Below are 18,233 nucleotides of genomic sequence, written 5' to 3' on the forward strand. Positions count from 1 at the left end.
ACAGGAAGCTCAACTCAGCCAAATTCTGACAAGTCCAGTTAGATGAAGGGTTTAGAGCTGAGTTCTACACCTGGCTGGGTGCTGGATAGTCTGCCTCATGCTATATTAAACAGAGATTCTTGAGGCTAATACACTTGTATAATCGCAAATTGGTTTGCTCCTTGTTCACTAGCCCCAATTGTTGCTTTCTGGGACCTCTTCAATAGAACCGAGAACAACATTGTGTTTCACCACAGATAAATGCTATGGATATTCTGACTTTAGTTCTGCACAACACCTGAATAATTGGAGTTTCTGTTAACACCAACTTGCATTTATATAAATGCCTTCAATGTAGGAAAAGTCGCCAGCCACGGTTAGCTTGATGGGGAGTGTGTGTACCACCTTATTGAACCACACAGTAATGTTGGAAAAGTCGCCAGCCATGGCTAGCCTGATATGGAGTGTGTGTTTGGTGCTTGAGCTGGCATGGTTACTGAAAGGAAGAATTCTAGTGACACGTCTACCCTTTCCAGTTCCATCGTAGAACCAGTGTCCGAGGGGAGCTATGCTGGCTCGGTATTAAATCACAGTCAGCAACAAATCAACTCAGTTCTGCAGTCTCCCATAACTGGATGTGCCACCTTAGCGCTAACTCCACCCCCAAGAGACCCAGCCTACCGTCCCCCTTTTTGTTGCTAACCCCTGATCCCCAGGAGAATTCCCATCACTAGTCAGTCATTCTGGCTTGCCACCTCTAGGCTCGACTTTCCTAGCACTCTGCCAGCACTCCACCCGACACTAACTCCAACCCACCCAGAATTCTGTGTCCTTACGAAGCCCTCCGCCCCACATTGGGGAGCACAACCTTCACCCTCCATGTCCCTGCACCCCACAGCTCTCTCCCTAATCATTTCACCTTGTTATATCACCATACGGCACCTCTTCAACCTAGCTCTTTGACAACATGCAAGGTTCCTGCTTGTACAAAAGCAAAATACTGCGGATGCTGGAATCTGAAATAAAAACTGAAAATGCTGGAAATCTCAGCGGGTCAGGCAACATCTGTGGAGAGAAAAACAGAGTTAAGTCATTTACTTGGAAGTGTTGTAACTATTTGGGATTTAGGTCGTCAAAAAGATGTTATCAGGCAGCAGTGTCTTTGTGTCAGGGGAAAGCGGGAGGTGAGGTAGGTGTGGAACCTGCAGAGGGAAACATTCCTGTATGAGTAGCAAGGGGAGGATGACTGCTGTATCAGACTTAGCACCGTCTGGGGAAAAGAAGCATTCTTGAGGCCTACGAACAAAATCCTGCTTCTGATCAGCACCTGGTTTCCTTGTCCAACACATTCCTGCACTGTTTTATAATTTAGAGTCACTCCTTAAGTTTAGTGAAAGAGACGGTGTGCCTTTTCACTGGGTTATCAAACTGCTCAATAACACAAATTATTGGCCTTCTCGCAATCGTTTTAGCAAAAAGGATTCTTCATTTTTTTTAATTGTTTTGAAGTCGAGATATCTTTCTTAAACCAAATGCAGAATTACTAAATCCAGAATTGACTTTCACTGAAATGGTTTTGATGTGCAGCCACCCAGATTGAAAGGCAGACAGTTTCCGTGATGTGTTTATTCTTACGTTCTGTATTCTATGCTTTTGGGGGTCGGGGTGGGGGGGGAGAAAGATTATTCTCTCAAAATTATTTTTTACCTCTATCCACTCCCCAAAATGCACTCTCTATTTAGAGCAAGTTATCACCAAGGGTTCCCCGAGACTGATGTGCAAAATGAGAAAGTGCTGAGATTGTGCACAAAATGCACTTAACTCTTTAAGCTAACGTGCTTACTTTAGTCACCATAAGGAATGGAAATTTGTCCATGCTTTTGTGGAAGGTTAATGAATGGGCCAATGCGCAGTTAGTTGTGGGCTTTCTCCCCTGAAGGTGCTGCCACTTGCTGGGGTACAGTACCATGGGTGCTGACTCTTGCTGGGATACAGTTCCATCATCATCATAGGCGGTCCCTCGAGTCGAGGATGACTTGCTTCCATGCCAAAAAGTTCACTGGTGTTTCAATGAAGGACCTAATATTCCAGATCTGAACTACATCCAGAAGGGTGGAAGATGCCTGTGCGTGTATTTTTTAAACGTCTAGGTCTTGGTCCAGTGGCAAGGGTTAACCAAGACGACTGGAGACCTGCTCTGCTGCACGGACCTAGTGTGTACACATATCGCAATGTGGGCTGGCCCGTGCTGACCCTGGGCCCTCGTCCCAGCTGGGCCTTGAACTCGCACCTCTCCTTGGCCCCAATCACGTCCCTCTGCAATCTCTCACCGCTCCTTCACCCCCCGACCTCGCCACTCCTGCAGCACCTGCCTATGCTCCAATCAGCGATCTGGATCTTGGTGACGCCTGCGAGCGCCATCGGAGCAGGCCGGGGAGCGGAAGGAGCAGCGTGGCGGCATACCACTCCAGGGAGCAGCACGTGCTGGAGCAGGAGAGCAACGGCAGCAAAGAGGGCGATTGTATTGGACGTCACCAAGATCCAGGGTACAGTACCATGGGTGCTGGCTCTTGCTGGGGTACAGTACTGTGGGTGCTGGCACTTGCTGGGGTACAGTACTGTGGGTGCTGGCACTTTCTGGGGTACAGTACTGTGGGTGCTGGTAACCCTCCATTCTCAGCCCACATCATGTGAGTGTCCAGGAGTGTCAGCAAGCTATTTGACTGTTGGATCAGCACATCCACGCCCAATCCTGTCCCCTCTCATTCTGGGGGGGGGGGGGGGGTAGGAGAGATCTCTGGGAACGGTTGTCTTTACTCCATCTTGGCCTTGGAATACTGAGGCCAATTGTCGTTCCCTGACCAAGATCCCGAGAGATTTGGGATTGAAACTGGTGCCTTCAGATCTGTGTGGGAGGTTGGAGAAGAAATGCTGGGAACCTCACTAAGGCAGCCCAGTGTAGCAGCAGATCACATATCATTGACTATTGTACCCTGTCCTAAAAGTGGACCTGTCCACTGTATGGAGACATCCTCGGTAGCAGCCTGAGCCCTCCGTTAAGTAAACACAATATTTGCAGCTATCGACCATATAGTCCCGCTAAAAGTAACTCTAGTCGTGAAGTGCTTTGGTTACTGTCCTACTGGACTCCCATCTGTTTCAAGGCATCCAATATATTTATCTCCAGCTACTCTGCCAAGTCTTATTTTTTGCTCCAATCTAAAGTAGGCATGAAAGCTTGAAGAGTTTGAAGTACACGCCAAACCCAGCCACACAATAGCAGCTTGTCCACTGCACAGGGTCTAACCGAGGGGACGAGGTGCTTTAAATGTTGCTGCGAAGCTGACCCACTGCAATGTGAGCGGGAAATTTCCAGTTGACAGCTATATAACCTCACGCTTCTCTCTTTCTCTTTCCCTCCCCTCCCCTCCTCAATCAAAGGTACAGCATCGGTTATGTGCATGGTCACTCCTTATTTTAGGAGCCACTTTGGCTGCGAGATCATTCACCAGTGTCGTACCCTGCATGGGCTGTCCAACTTTATAGTTTAGCTTCTTGCCTTTAAGGATGACTGGTTACTGTAGTAATGATTCTGCTTTCTCTCTTACCTCTTGATTCCTCTCTGCACCCTCCTGTCACAAATTTTATTTAAAAAAAAATGTAAGCAGGGTCCACGTCGGGGCTCTCTGCCACCCCGCCTGCTTCGCTGCCCGGATCTCTCTCCAGTTCCAAAACGTTGCAGAAGTCACCTGGTACCCAGCCGCGAGACAGGAAGTCGTCATCATCCGAAGACCGGAATAAGATGGTAAGCAGAGACAGATTGGTCCCTCTCTCCCTTGTACCGCCTCGTGCCAGGGACATGGGAAGGCGAGATACGGTACCGGGGCGTTTACACGACCAGGGGGAGAATCTCGGGCTGGAAGGGGCAACTAGCTTCCCTGGGCTAGGGAGGGAGGGAGGGAGGGATCAGCCAGAGTTGCCATTTTTGGTCGCCCACCTGCCAGGAGTGTGAGTGTGAGTGTGTGTGTGCGTGTGGATTTTCTGGTCGGGACAGGGTCCGCTTTGGGGTGGGGATGGCGAGGTCTCCTGTGGTGGACAAGAGGGGGGAAAACCGGTGCATCACTTTGTCATGTGTCCCCCTGTATCTCTGCTCATTGGCACCCCTCAAATGCTGCTATTGACGTGTCTACTGGATACTCTGGAGCTCTGGTTTGGAATGGCTCTATCCAGTTTCACCCCTCACTCTGGCAGTGCAGGACAGAGCCCAGCCTGACCACACTATGCCCAAGTGATCCCCGATTCTGGAGATTGCACACCGAGCTGACGCAAAACACATTCAATATTTCACCTAGTATTTTGATCATTGTACTTATCTCCATTTTAATATTCTTGCACAAACATTAGTGTAGGCCCATCATCCAATTGGGAGAGAAATTGCTGGTTTACTTTTCTTGGGAGTCATATACGACTTGAAGTCCAAGTAAAATCTTGTGACCCTCCCTGAATCCCGCTCTCTCGGGTAAAGGCTCAGCTGACCTTTAAGGGCTTTATCCATAGTTCTAATGGGTAACTCCGTAAGGAGGGTGTCTGCCAACCTAGTTACTCGAGCAGGTCTAGCTCTGTTTAAGCTACTCGATATGGTCTGGAACCGTTTCCTTCAAGTAGTCTCTTGGTTGAAGCCTTCATCCTGTTCAGATAAGCATGCTTCTTGTTCTCTACTTCCTCCTTCCCTTGCCTCATTATGAAATTCCCCTCCTTCAAAGAATTATTTGTCAGCCACTTAGCAGTTTTGACCTGATTCAACCGTTGACTTCCGAGGCTTCATTAATGCCGCTGTTGGATGCTACAGCACAAGTCTTGTTTGGTCTGCTTTGGCTAGTGTTGGAATTGTGGAGGAGTTCGCTGATTCAAAGAGAGAATGTGCACTTTTTCCAGATGGCACTCAAGACCTCTAGGTTCTGGCAAGGTTTCTTCTGATAGGTCAGTGCCCAGTCCTCAACAAAAATATATTGCAGTGAGAAGGAAAGACTTTGAGAAGGTAGAACCATCCATGACTAACTAAGGAAGTAAAGGATGGGATCAAATTGAAAAAAATGGCATACAAAGTTGCCAAGATTAGTGGGAGGCCAGAGGAATTTTTAAAAAATCAGCAAAGGATGACTAAAAAAATTATGAAGAGAGGGAAGATAGATTATGAGAGTGGACTAGCTAGAAATATAAAAACAGATAGTAAGAGTTTCTACAGACACAAAAAGGAAGAGAGTTGCTAAAGTAAACGTTGGACCCTTAGAGGATGAGACTGGGGAATTAATAATGGGGAACAAGGAAATGGCAGAGACTTTGAATAAATATTTTGTTCTTCTGGTATCTTCCCGGAAGAATCGATCTTCCCATTAAAAAACACTTAAATCTTCCCAATAATAGATAATCAAGGGAGGGAGGAACTTAAAACAATCACTATCATGAAAGAAGTAGTCCTCGGTAAAATAATGGGACTAAAGGCCTGCATCTTAGAGTCTTAAAAGAAGTGGCTGCAGAGATAGTGGATGCATTGGTTGTAATCTACCAAAATTCCCTGGATTCTGGAGAGTCCCAGCAGATTGGAAAACCGCAAATGTAATGCCCCTATTTAAAAAAGGAGACGGACAGAAAGCAGGAAACTATAGACCAGTTAGCCTAACATCTGTCATTGGTAAAATGATGGAATCTATTATTAAGAAAGCAGTAGTAGGACATTTGGAAAAACATCATGCAGTCAAGCAGAGTCAGCATGGTTTTATGAAAGGGAAATCATGTTTGACAAATTTACTGGAGTTCTTTGAGGATGTAATGAGCAAGGTGGATAAGGGGAACCAGTGGATGTGGTGTATTTGGATTTCCAGAAGGCATTCGATAAGGTGCCACATAAAAGATTACTGCACAAGATAAGAGCTCACGGGGTTGGGGGTAATATATTAGCATGGATAGAGGATTGGCTAACTAACAGAAAACAGAGAGTCGGGATAAATGGGTCATTTTCTGGTTGGTAAACGGCAATAGCTGGGGCCCCAACTATTTACAGTCTATATTAATGACTTGGATGAAGGGACCGAGTGTAATGTAGCCAAGTTTGCTGATGATACAAAGATGGGTGGGAAAGCAAATTGTGAGGAGGACACAAAAAATCTACAACGGGATATAGACAGGCTAAGTGAGTGGGCAAACATTTGTCAGATGGAGTATAATGTGGGAAAGTGTGAGGTTATCCACTTCGGGAGGAAAAATAAAAAAGCAAATTATTATTTAAATGGAGAGAAGCTACAAAATGCTACAGTACAATGGGGTCCTTGTGCCTGCATACTACCAAATGTTAGTATGCAGGTACAGCAAGTAATCAGGAAGGCAAATGGAATGTTGGCCTGTATTGCAAGGGGGATGGAATCTAAAAGCAGAGAAGTCCTGCTACAACTGTACAGGGTATTGGTGAGACCACACCTGGAGTACTGCATACAGTTTTGGTCTCTGTATTTAAGGAAGGATATACTTGCATTGGAGACAATTCAGAGAAGGTTGACTAGGTTGATTGAGGAGATGAAGGGATTGTCTTATGAAGATAGGTTGAGCAGGTTGGGCTCATTAGAGTTTGGAAGAATGAGAGGTGATCTTATTGAAACATATAAGATACTGAGGGGGCTTGACAGATGGATGCAGAGAGGATATTTCCCCTCGTGGGGAATCTAGAACTAGGGACCATAGTTTCAGAATAAGGGGTCACCCTTTTAGAACTGAGATGAGGAGGAATTTATTCTCAGAGTTGTAAATCTGTGGAATTCTCTGCCCCAGAGGTCTGTGGAGGCTGGGTCATTGAATATATTTAAAGTGGAGATAGACAGATTTTTAAGCGATAAGGGAGTGAAGGGTTATGGAGAGCTGGTAGTGAAGTTGAGCTGAGCCCAAGATCAGATTAGCCATGATCTTATTAAATGGCGGAGCAGGCTCGAGAGGCCAAATGGCCTACTCCTACTCCAAATTCTTATGTTCTTATAGCACCAGTGTTGGGTGTAATGTTACGTGCTGCCCCTCAATGTTTCAGCCAAGGCCCATTCCTGGACCTGTGTCTCCCATCAATGGGTTTCATGGATTTGCCCCTCAACTTCTCGATAGTCGACAAGAGTTTGAGTTTAGTAGAGTATGGGCCCTGTTCCAGAGCCTCAGTGGATGTTCACTGTGAGGAGAACAGGAATCAGTTTTCAACAGAGAGAGAGAGGTATAGCTGCACACTATTAACTTCAGTTAAATGAAATCATAAGGTATGAACCAGAAGCTGGGCCATCAATTCTTGCTGTTGGGTAACTAGTAAGGAAAAGGGGTGAGGTAATGTAATTCACTGGAGCTTAGAAGGATGAGAGGGGATCTCATAGAAATGTATAAGATTCTGACGGGACTGGACAGGTTGGATGTGGGAAGAATGTTCCCGATGTTGGGGAAGTCCAGAACCAGGGGACATAGTCTTAGGATAAGGGGTAGGCCATTTAGGACTGAGATGAGGAGAAACTTCTTCACTCAGAGTTGTTAACCTGTGGAATTTCCTGCCACAGAGAGTTGCTGATGTCAGTTCATTGGATAAATTCAAGAGGGAGTTAGATGTGACCCTTACGGCTAAAGGGATCAAGGGGTATGGAGAGAAAGCAGGAAAGGGGTACTGAGGGAATGATCAGCCATGATCTTATTGAATGGCAGTGCAGGCTCGAAGGGCCTACTCCTGCACCTATTTTCTATGTTTTTTAGGGGCTGGGTGGTCTAGTTACCACAGGTACAGGGTATAGGGAGGGGTGAGCGGACCAAATGAGGGGCATCAGGGATAAATGCCCTCTGCTGTGTGTTGAAGAGATGGCCATGGTCACCTTTCCCTTCGCTAATGGGCAGAATATGCAGACAGCAAAACTGTTCTCGGGTTCTTAACAATGAGCGTGCTCTCCCTGCTCGGGGCACACAATACTCAGATTATGTAACTGTTGCTGGTTACAAGGGAAAACCTTTTGGTGAAGGCACTGCAGAACACACTGGAATTTATTACATGAAGCAAAATCTCGTCCCAGGAAAGAGCAGCTCACCAACTCTCTCAAGTGATGATTCTGCATCAGCTGCCTGCCTTGGCAGTGCTTGTCTTTGAAAGTGGGCGTTTTGCAGGCCAGAAATCCGAGATTTTACTCCTGATACTTGCAGTTACCAATACATCCTGGACCATAGTCTTCTGAGGACATACACTGAGCGATACTTGATATAAATGACACAGTACGTCTTAAAGTAAAACTAAACATCAGATACTTGCACATAGACCAACGTACAAAAAGTGCACAGAAGGAATGCATGTACAGGAACCAGTTACCATTGTATACCTATTGATTCAAGCATCCAGGGTGTTGGACACTGGAGTTATTCCTCAATATTCAATAGCTGAAACCTTTGGGCATGGCCTCTCAGCGTCGAGCTTTTTCTAGTAAGCATCATACGTTAAATATTGAGGGCAGTCAGTAGTCAGTCTATGTCTTGATTTAGTGGTCTCAAAGGTGATGAGTCTGAACTGGCTGAATTTACCACAGTGATGTTCTTGGCATCAAAACTGTCTTTCACTCTGAAGACAGATAACATCAGGTGCAAGAGATATGTTTGGTGTTAGGAGGGATTTTCTGCTGCTGAGAGTTGTGATTCTGCAATCTGTTAGCAGTCAATATCTTTCCTTCTCTGGTTCACAACAACACGTTTCAAGTAAGCACGAGCCCCTTCGTAGTGTAGTATACGAAACAGACTTTATTGTTACACGGTACAGGTGATCAGTCTAACTGTATGGAGAGTAACTTTTCGGTTACTCTATCTTTTGAGCCCTCCAAGGAAATGCTGAAAACCATGCTCCTTTATACACCGTATTTTGCCTACATCAAAGGTACATGTCATAGATAAGACCCCATGACGCATCTATTCCCAAATCCTTTGAAGACAGACTATTCATGTACATTAAATACTTGTAGTTGTTTACCCAGAACTACTTCCCCTAAACAAGACTTCCTGATCTAACTGTCCTTAAACCCTTTGAAGAAAAAGCTTTACCAACTGTTACCTTTCCATACTATAACTAATGGATTCTTCCTACCCATGTTTTATTTCCCTAGCCCTTACAGTTACACTTTAATCTCTCATGGATGACGTCATGATTGCAGAACCACAACTCACAGCAGCAAAAAATCCATCCAAACACCAAACATCTCTTCCACACACCAAACATCTCTTCCACCTGATTGTTGCCAAGTATTTCTTTACACAAGCACTTTATATATCAGAAGACAAGCCTTCCTCTCCCGACACTTCAAAGTCATCCTGTTTATAGTGGAAAGGCTGTTGCTCCAAGATACAAAGAAGTTCAACTGTTAACCCTTAACTCCCCAAGATGTCCAACATACATCACTCCAGGATGTCCAACACAATCCTGGCTCATTTCTAATCCTTGTTAGACCTCATGCTGTGGAGTTTACGGAGTGACAGATCACAAGATAGGTTCAGATAATGCAGATGGTCCTTGGCCCATTCGATCCCAGCCCTCCAGAATTCCAACCCTATCATCTTCCCAATGTAACATCTAGCTGTTAAGGAATCCAGTATCCAGGCCTCAACTGCCCACCCGTCCTGGTAACTTGCTCATTCTCTTGGTCATCTTCTTCCATGCTGCCAAAGTTCAAAAAAGACATTATGGGGTAAGATCTTTTAGTAGAGCGACTGGGACTTGGGGGCTTGCTCCTTGGGGAATTGCAGAGGCAGACCCGTATTCCTCTGTGTTTTGCAACGTTCTGAGAGTGGCCTTCGCGCAAGATGGTGGTTGGAATGGTGGCCCTCTAGGAAAGGTTAGTGTGAATGGCGCTGGTTACAAGAGGAGAGTTGGTGTGAATGGAACTTTGAGTGAATGGTATTTAATAGTAACACTACAAATATTCAATGGGAGTTTTATTACCTTCTATTTATGGCTGTTTCTGCTTTGTAGAAAACTCTGGGTCGAAGGGACTCCAGTGACGACTGGGAGATTTCAGAAGGACAGATCACGCTGGGCCAAAGGATAGGATCAGGCTCATTTGGAACAGTATATAAGGGAAAGTGGCACGGTATGTAATGTGGTGGGGTAATGAAGAGGTTGGGATCGGTACTGGTAATTGACGTATATCTGAAAATCTCAATGACCCAAAGTGTTTGGAGTGTATGTCAGTCCACAGTAGGGGTATTTCAGGCACTTGCAATCCATTCAAGTGCCTCTAACGTCCTCTCTCAGAGCCATCTATTATATATAATTGCTGTGTTTTACAGATGCATGTTCTTATGCTCACTATTTTAATGATGGAACAACTTGTATGAAGACTCCATGTTAAAATGAGGGTCTCCTCTTTGCAGTAAACAGGATTATTCCGTAATTTTTCTCTAACCGGCCTTCAGTTGGAAGCATATTGTGCGATGACATCATATTGTGCAAAAGTGGAGAGAGAAGGAATGTATCCAAAGAAGCTGTCTGGTTTTCTCTCAAGTTAATCTGCCTCATGCTGATCAATAAATCACCGGTCTTAGGATTTCAGAGTTAGTGTGCTACCTTCTTCGCACTAGCTGAGGAGAGAGAGAGAGAGAGTGACTGCAGCCATGATGAGTTGGTGCAAAGGTCTTGCAGCTTCAACCCTTCAGTATTGTCAATGCCCAGGCCACGGAATTTCACTTTTCACAGGATCAAAGGACTAGATCATAGATTGCGAGCACCCCACCTCAGACAACAGTTTTTAAAAAAAACTAGAATTCTATATAATAGAAGCAGAATTTATTTTCTTTAGCCACCAACAGCCCTGGGGTTGATGGCAGAGATGGGTGAGGCTTATTTGACCAGGCCTGGTGGTGATAGCAGAGTTGGGCGAGGCTTGTTTGACCAGGCCTGGTGGTGATAGTAGAGATGGGTGAGGCTTGTTTGACCAGGCCTGGGGATGATAGTAGAGATGAGTGAGGCTTGTTTGACCAGGCCTGGTGGTGATGGCAGAGATGGGTGAGGCTTGTTTGACCAGGCTAGGTGGTGATAGCAGAGCTGGGCAAGGCTTGTTTGACCAGGCTAGGTGGTGATAGCAGAGATGGGCAAGGCTTGTTTGACCAGGCCTTGTGCTGCAACCACCAAGGGAGAACATTGAAGGCTGAAGAAAAACCATTTAGCCTATCGGAATTGTCCTTCTATTACTCCCAGTCTGGCCTCTAACTACATTCCGAAGACCTTTGAATTAATTGAAGGTGCATTAGTTGAGACCAGTAGCGGTCACTCAGTGCGCCATTTACACTGCACTGCATTGTGCACGAGTGTTTGTGTCCTGCCCAAGAGACTGGATGCTGGGTCAATTGAAACTTTCAAGACTGAAATCGATAGATTTTTGATGGGTAACGGTATTGAGGAAAATGAATCATATGTGGGTAAAAGCAGTTGTGGTGCAGATCAGGCATGATCAAATTGAGTGGCGGAACAGGCTCATGTTCCTATGTCAGGATGCTTGAGGTAAAATAACAGGATGGATTCAATTGCGCTATAAGACCCTTTTCTTCTGAAAGTACTGACTGGAATCATTGTTGGGTGGTGGTACCAATAAGGGGCACATTTGGAATGAATGGCAGGTGGTAGATACATGTAAGGGGTACCTTTGCACACATTGCCAGATGCCTGAAGCTGCATTACACTGTGGTCTTTTTCTTTCCAGTTTTTTCCCTGTCCTATTTTGAAGGTCCTGCTGTAGGGTTCTATGACTGCTGGATGCACCCTGGTGCCTATGTCATTTTTCACCTTGACAGCTGGTGTCAGCAGGCTATTGACTGAAGAGAGGTCACCATAAGCTGAGCCGCCTCCTGTCCTTGCACAATGACCATGTCCGCTCACTTTCCAACAGGGGAACTGGACAGCTGTTGAGAGCAATTCTCCCCAGCCCAGGGAGCTCCATCCCATCTGAGATAAGCACACATTGGGGATTGAAGCTTGCTGATTCTTGGTAACTCACTTACTCACTGGATAAACTCAGCCAATGTGTGAGCCGGAGCATCTTTTCAGGCCAGCTGTGGTAACCCTTCGCTGCCTTTAGAGTCAACCTATTTTGTTGTGCCATGTGCTATAAATGCTGTTTGTTCACAGGTGATGTTGCAGTGAAGATGCTGAATGTTACAGCTCCAACCCCTCAACAGCTACAAGCCTTTAAGAATGAAGTGGGAGTCCTCAGGTAAGAGAGTGGCAGAGCAATCCTGAAAAGCAAAATCTATCAATTGATCAGCAAACCATTATTGAAGTATTGATGGTGTGCTGTCCTTGGACATATATGGATGGTGTGATGTCATTAGCGGTATATGCATGGTGTGATGTCATTTAACCTTCCCATACATGACCTCGAGCATAAAACTGGAGAAGTTGTTTTGAGGGTACTAATATGTAAAAGATTCCATTCCCCCCATAAGTTTCTTCCCCCTCTGTCCCCTCCTCCTGCTTGTACTGATGCTTGCTGGGCTGTGGTTCATTGAGTGGCAGTTCCTCTCCACAAGTGGCTGTTCTCAATGAGTGAGCCTAGGTGGTCGGTGTAAGCAGACTATTTGACTGGAGGGCACCGCAACCAAGCCCAATCTTGTCTGCATCCAGGGTCCATACACATACGTGCACATACCTTCCAAAAAGGGTCAGTGGACAGTAATTAGCGATGGTAATCCTGGCTCTGTCCAATCCCAATCCAAGTTTACTGAGGCCAATTGCATGCCCCAAATGCTGCTGTGGTTGGGATCAGTTGACTCAGTAATATGTAGATTGATCTCTGTTTTCATTTAATGAATTGTTAACATTGTTTTCTAGCCATTCTGGTTGACTTTTGTTTGACGTACTGATGATGACGCCATGTAGGAGTTGGTGATGAGCCAGCTGGCACGTATTGTGTGTGTCCAACAAGCAGCATTTTGTGGGTATATGGACCAGGGCACAAGGCTTTTACCACAGACCCTACTGGAGGAAGTGGCAGACCCGTGTCTATGTACCAGTAAGAAGGGCCCTGCCGGAACTGGCCATAGATGAAGTGTAGGGCATGGAACCCAAATTCACTCCCTCCATCCACCTGAGGGTGGAAGCCTGGCTAACGCCTCTTTGGATGAAGCACAGTTGTCCAACTTTGTTTTTAAAGAAAAGCCAACTTCTCGCACCAAACATTCAATCAAAGTCTTGAAGCCAGATTGTGTTTAGGCACATTTTAAATGATCTCTTCAAAAGCTTTAGCCTGGAGCAGCTGCTGTTATAGATGCTCAGCTTCTCGAGTCTCTTACGGAACTATTGAGGCATTTTCAACTGTTCCTGTAAATCATGGACGTCCTATTGAAGTAGAAAGCATCTTGCCCATCTGTAAGGCGGGTTCGTTGAACCATATAATTGCAGATTTGTATTCTTAATGGCAATTTGGTCAAGTCATGGAAAATAAAGAGTTGACAGAAACTCAATGGGAATCGACTACCTGACTGTCCGGTTGACTTGGGAACAAACGAGGCAATTTGTGATGCTCTGTTTTGTGGTTCAGAAGTGGAGGAATTCCTGAGATGTCCACTTTGAAGAACAATAGCCATTGTCATTTTGATTCTTTGAGCACAGCATTTGACCTTCCGTGAACAATATGCAGATCTTCCTCTGAGGAAAAAGAGATCGGCTCATAATTCATGAGTGTTCATTGTCTGATTGCAACACCTGTTCATGGGTCCTTTGGGAAAGTATGCTTAACCCTTCCGTACTTGTCATCCAGATTGAGGGCTTGGATGTTGTGCAAACTGTGACTGAATCACTGCAGACAGAGGTGAGCGGAATTGGACAGCACAATATCGTCAGCATAATAACCAGCAGAGACAGATGGAAAATGCTATTGCCTTCAATGTGAAGGGAGGAAGGTGTACCTCCTGTTAAACATTTGGCTCGGAAATAGCGTTGTATTAATCAGATAGCTCAGAAGGCGGCCATTCGGCCCATCATACCGTTGCCTTTTCTTTGAAAGAGCTTTCCAGATTCCCTGCCCTTTGCCCATACCCCTGCAAATTTTCCCTTTTCAAGTTTTCAGCCAATTCCTTATTGAAGTTATCATTGAACCTGTTAAACAAATGAAGAAAGTGCCCAGGATAAGTAGCATGATAAATCCCACGCACATTTGGACAACTTGGTGCCACCTGCAATTTCAATATTCCACAAAATCTATCTTCAAGTGATGGAGCCGGCCAAATATACCTATCTTCTTGTTGCTGCCTCAGTACAGTTCGAAGTGTGGACGAGATAGAGATGGCCTGCATCATGCAAGAATCCCACAATTTTGGAAGTGGCTAGGCAAACTTGAAAGGAGCAACATCATGAGGCGTGATACACTAGCCAGATCTATCTTCATGCCAAGAGTTGCTGAATCGGGACAAAATGTCTGCGTACTGTGAGGTAGTGGCAGGCAACATAGCGAGCTGAACCAACACGGACTTCTGAACCAACCAGTTTTGGAGTCTTTGGCCATCGACTGTTCTAATTAAGCCCCCATGCCCTGGTTTTCTGTGTGTCTGCTCAGCAGTCCCAAATTTCCTCTCGTTTATTTTAACGGACAGGCACATCGGGGGCTCAGAACTCAAAGGCAGAAATGCCCAGCCAATAACACACTCGGGTCTCTCCCTCCACCCAATGTCATTGATGTTATCAGCACTCTCTGATTAAATCAACAAAAGACTCTGCTGTGGGCAGACCTAACAGGATGTGTTGCGAATTCCAATTCTCTGTATGCTTTATATTAGCTCCGGATTCTACATTTGGTTCACACCTCTCTGAAAACGACATTCGAAAATCTCTGTTTCTTTTCTCCCCTCTTCAGTCTGTTGGTGGCTCCTGACATTTTATGAATTCAGATTCCACCAATATTTTAATGTGTTTCATGTATGGTTGGCCATATTCCTGGAGGTTTCATCACATGATCTTCCGCCACCCAGTCAAACAGTCTTTCTCCCAGAATAGGTTTACCAGAATGATACCCAGAATCCAGGGGTCGACTTACGAGGAGAGGTTGCACAAACTAAGGTTGTATTCCCCGGAATTTAGAAGTTTATGGGGTGATCTGATCGAAGTTTTCAGGATATGAAGGGGAACAGAGAGGGTAGATAGATAGAAACTGTTCCTGCTGGGGAGTCTAGGACTGGGGGGACAGAGTCTAAACATTAGAGCCCGACCTTTCAGGAGTGAAATTAGGAAACATTTCTACACACAAAGGGTGTTAGACATTTGGGACTCACTTCCGCAAATGGCAATTGATGCGAGGTCAATTAATGTTAAATGTGAAATTGGTCGATTTTTGTTAACCAAAGGGGGATATGGGGCAAAGGAGTTAGGTCACAGATCAGCCATAATCTCATTGGATGGTGGAACATGCTCGAGGAGCTAGAGGGCATCCTGTTCCTATGTTGCTTCCCAGCCTCAATATTATCATAACAAATAAAAGTGTTCACAGAAAATGTTGAAAAGGCACAATTTTCCCGGCAGTGTTGTGGAGATTAATCTTCGTTCCTGCAGATTGCAGAGCAAGTTTGGAGTGTCGGCAACCCTGGTTTCTAGGTTTCATGGTGGTCACTTTATTGCGTTACACGGCTGCAGAAAGACGTGTGCATGGTCTCCCATCAAAGCAGGGCAAACTCATGGTGATTTGAAAGAATATATTTCTGCCAAGTTGTAAACCGCTTCCCAGTGCACCCACGATAGACCCAGACTGTGTGATGGATGAAACAAAAGCACGGCCAAAAATGTAACCTGTTTATTACCTGAAAGTGGCTGTTGTGGATGTCTGAGAGTTGCACTCAGTGCAGTTCGACCCAAACATTCAGTTCCCACCAGTGTTCACCTTCCCATGAACATGTGATAGTGGGTCATGTGATTCATGAGCAGCACTACACCACACTCCTCCTCTCATTCGTGCCTTCTCAATTGCACGCTATCTCTCTCTCACTCCGCTTCGCCCCCTCTATTCTCTGTCACCTCTCGACCCAACCTCTCTCCTTTCCCCTCAAATACCTGCCCTCCAATTCCCTCCTCCACACACTCCCCTTCTTCGACTCACCCGGTCCTTCCCTTCCCTCTCCACTGTTCCCCATGCTTCCCTCTCCTCCCCTCGCCGCCTCCCCCCGCCCTCGTTCCCCCCCCCCCCGCCCTCGCTCCTCCCCCCCGCCGTCTCCTGTCCACCCCCCCCGTCCTCTCCCCTCCCCCCCGTCCTCTCCCCTCCCCCCCGTCCTCTCCCCGCCCCCCCGTCCTCTCCCCTCCCCCCCGTCTTATCCCCTCCCCCCCGTCCTATCCCCTCCCCCCCGTCCTCTCCCCTCCCCCCCGTCCTATCCCCTCCCCCCCGTCCTATCCCCTCCCCCCCGTCCTATCCCCTCCCCCCCGTCCTATCCCCTTCCCCCCGTCCTATCCCCTTCCCCCCGTCCTATCCCTTCCCCCCCGTCCTATCCCTTCCCCCCCGTCCTATCCCCTCCCCCCCGTCCTATCCCCTCCCCCCCGTCCTATCCCCTCCCCCCCGTCCTATCCCCTCCCCCCCGTCCTCTCCCCTCCCCCCCGTCCTCTCCCCTCCCCCGCGTCCTCTCCCCTCCCCCGCGTCCTCTCCCCTCCCCCCCCCGTCTTCTCCCCCCCGCCCCGTCTTCTCCCCCCCGCCCCCTCTTCCCCCCCGCGCCCTCTTCCCCCCCCGCGCTCTCTTCCCCCCCCCCGCGCTCTCTTCCCCCCCCCCGCGCTCTCTTTCCCCCCCCCGCGCTCTCTTTCCCCCCCGCGCTCTCTTTCCCCCCCCCGCGCTCTGTTCCCCCCCCCCGCGCTCTGTTCCCCCCCCCCGCGCTCTGTTCCCCCCCCCCGCGCTCTGTTCCCCCCCCCCGCGCTCTCTTCCCCCCCCCGCGCTCTGTTCCCCCCCCCGCGCTCTCTTCCCCCCCCCGCGCTCTCTTCCCCCCCCCGCGCTCTCTTCCCCCCCCCGCGCTCTCTTCCCCCCCCCGCGCTCTCTTTCCCCCCCCCGCGCTCTCTTTCCCCCCCCCGCGCTCTGTTCCCCCCCCCGCGCTCTGTTCCCCCCCCCCGCGCTCTGTTCCCCCCCCCCGCGCTCTCTTCCCCCCCCCCGCGCTCTGTTCCCCCCCCCCGCGCTCTGTTCCCCCCCCGCGCTCTCTTCCCCCCCCCGCGCTCTCTTCCCCCCCCCGCGCTCTCTTCCCCCCCCCGCGCTCTCTTCCCCCCCCCGCGCTCTCTTCCCCCCCCCGCGCTCTCTTCCCCCCCCCGCGCTCTCTTCCCCCCCCCGCGCTCTCTTCCCCCCCCGCGCTCTCTTCCCCCCCCGCGCTCTCTTCCCCCCCCGCGCTCTCTTCCCCCCCCGCGCTCTCTTCCCCCCCCGCGCTCTCTTCCCCCCCCCCCCGCGCTCTCTTCCCCCCCCCCCCGCGCTCTCTTCCCCCCCCCCCGCGCTCTCTTCCCCCCCCCCCCGCGCTCTCTTCCCCCCCCCCCCGCGCTCTCTTCCCCCCCCCCCCGCGCTCTCTTCCCCCCCCCCCGCGCTCTCTTCCCCCCCCCTCCCTCTCTTCTCCCCCCCGCCCTCTCTTCTCCCCCCCGCCCTCTCTTCTGCCCCCCCTCTCCTGCCCCCCCTCCCCTCCGCGCCCCCGCCCTCTCTCCTCTCTCTTCCACCCCGCCCCCTCTCCTCCCCGCCCCGCCCCTCTCCTCCCCGCCCCGCCCCCTCTCCTCCCCCCCCGCCCTCTCTTCTCCCCCCCGCCCTCTCTTCTCCCCCCCGCCCTCTCTTCTCCCCCCCGCTCTCTCTTCTCCCCCCCGCTCTCTCTTCTCCCCCCCGCTCTCTCTTCTCCCCCCCGCCCTCTCTTCTCCCCCCCGCCCTCTCTTCTCCCCCCCGCCCTCTCTTCTCCCCCCCGCCCTCACTTCTCCCCCCCGCCCTCCTGCCCCCCCCTCTCCTGCCCCCCTCTCTCCTCTCTCTTCCACCCCGCCCTCTCTCCTCTCTCTTCCACCCCGCCCTCTCTTCTCCCCCCCCGCCCTCTCTTCTCCCCCCCCGCCCTCTCTTCTCCCCCCCGCCCTCACTTCTCCCCCCCGCCCTCCTGCCCCCCCCTCCTGCCCCCCCCTCCTGCCCCCCCCTCTCCTGCCCCCCCTCTCCTCCGCGCCCCCGCCCTCTCTCCTCTCTCTTCCACCCCGCCCACTCTCCTCCCCCCCCGCCCTCTCTCCTCCCCCCCGCCCTCTCTCCTCCCCC

General features: G+C 49.2%; 1 protein-coding gene across 4 annotated transcripts in view; it reads left to right on the plus strand.

Annotated features, from left to right (window-relative positions):
- The window catches only part of LOC139257614 (serine/threonine-protein kinase B-raf-like), a 158,790-nt gene extending 146,559 nt beyond the window's left edge, over window positions 1-12,231 (plus strand). For 2 of the 4 annotated variants that reach the window (XM_070874549.1, XM_070874551.1), the window contains 3 exons: window positions 3,645-3,784; window positions 9,992-10,109; window positions 12,143-12,231. In XM_070874549.1, the coding sequence (XP_070730650.1) occupies window positions 3,645-3,784; window positions 9,992-10,109; window positions 12,143-12,231 (347 nt within the window). The remainder of the gene's footprint in view (window positions 1-3,644; window positions 3,785-9,991; window positions 10,110-12,142) is intronic. The other 2 variants (XM_070874550.1, XM_070874552.1) reach the window with 1 other exon arrangement.
- Window positions 12,232-18,233: the final 6,002 nt, after the last annotated feature.

This window comes from Pristiophorus japonicus, unplaced genomic scaffold (assembly GCF_044704955.1).
Source record: "Pristiophorus japonicus isolate sPriJap1 unplaced genomic scaffold, sPriJap1.hap1 HAP1_SCAFFOLD_889, whole genome shotgun sequence".
NCBI lineage: Eukaryota > Metazoa > Chordata > Chondrichthyes > Pristiophoridae > Pristiophorus > Pristiophorus japonicus.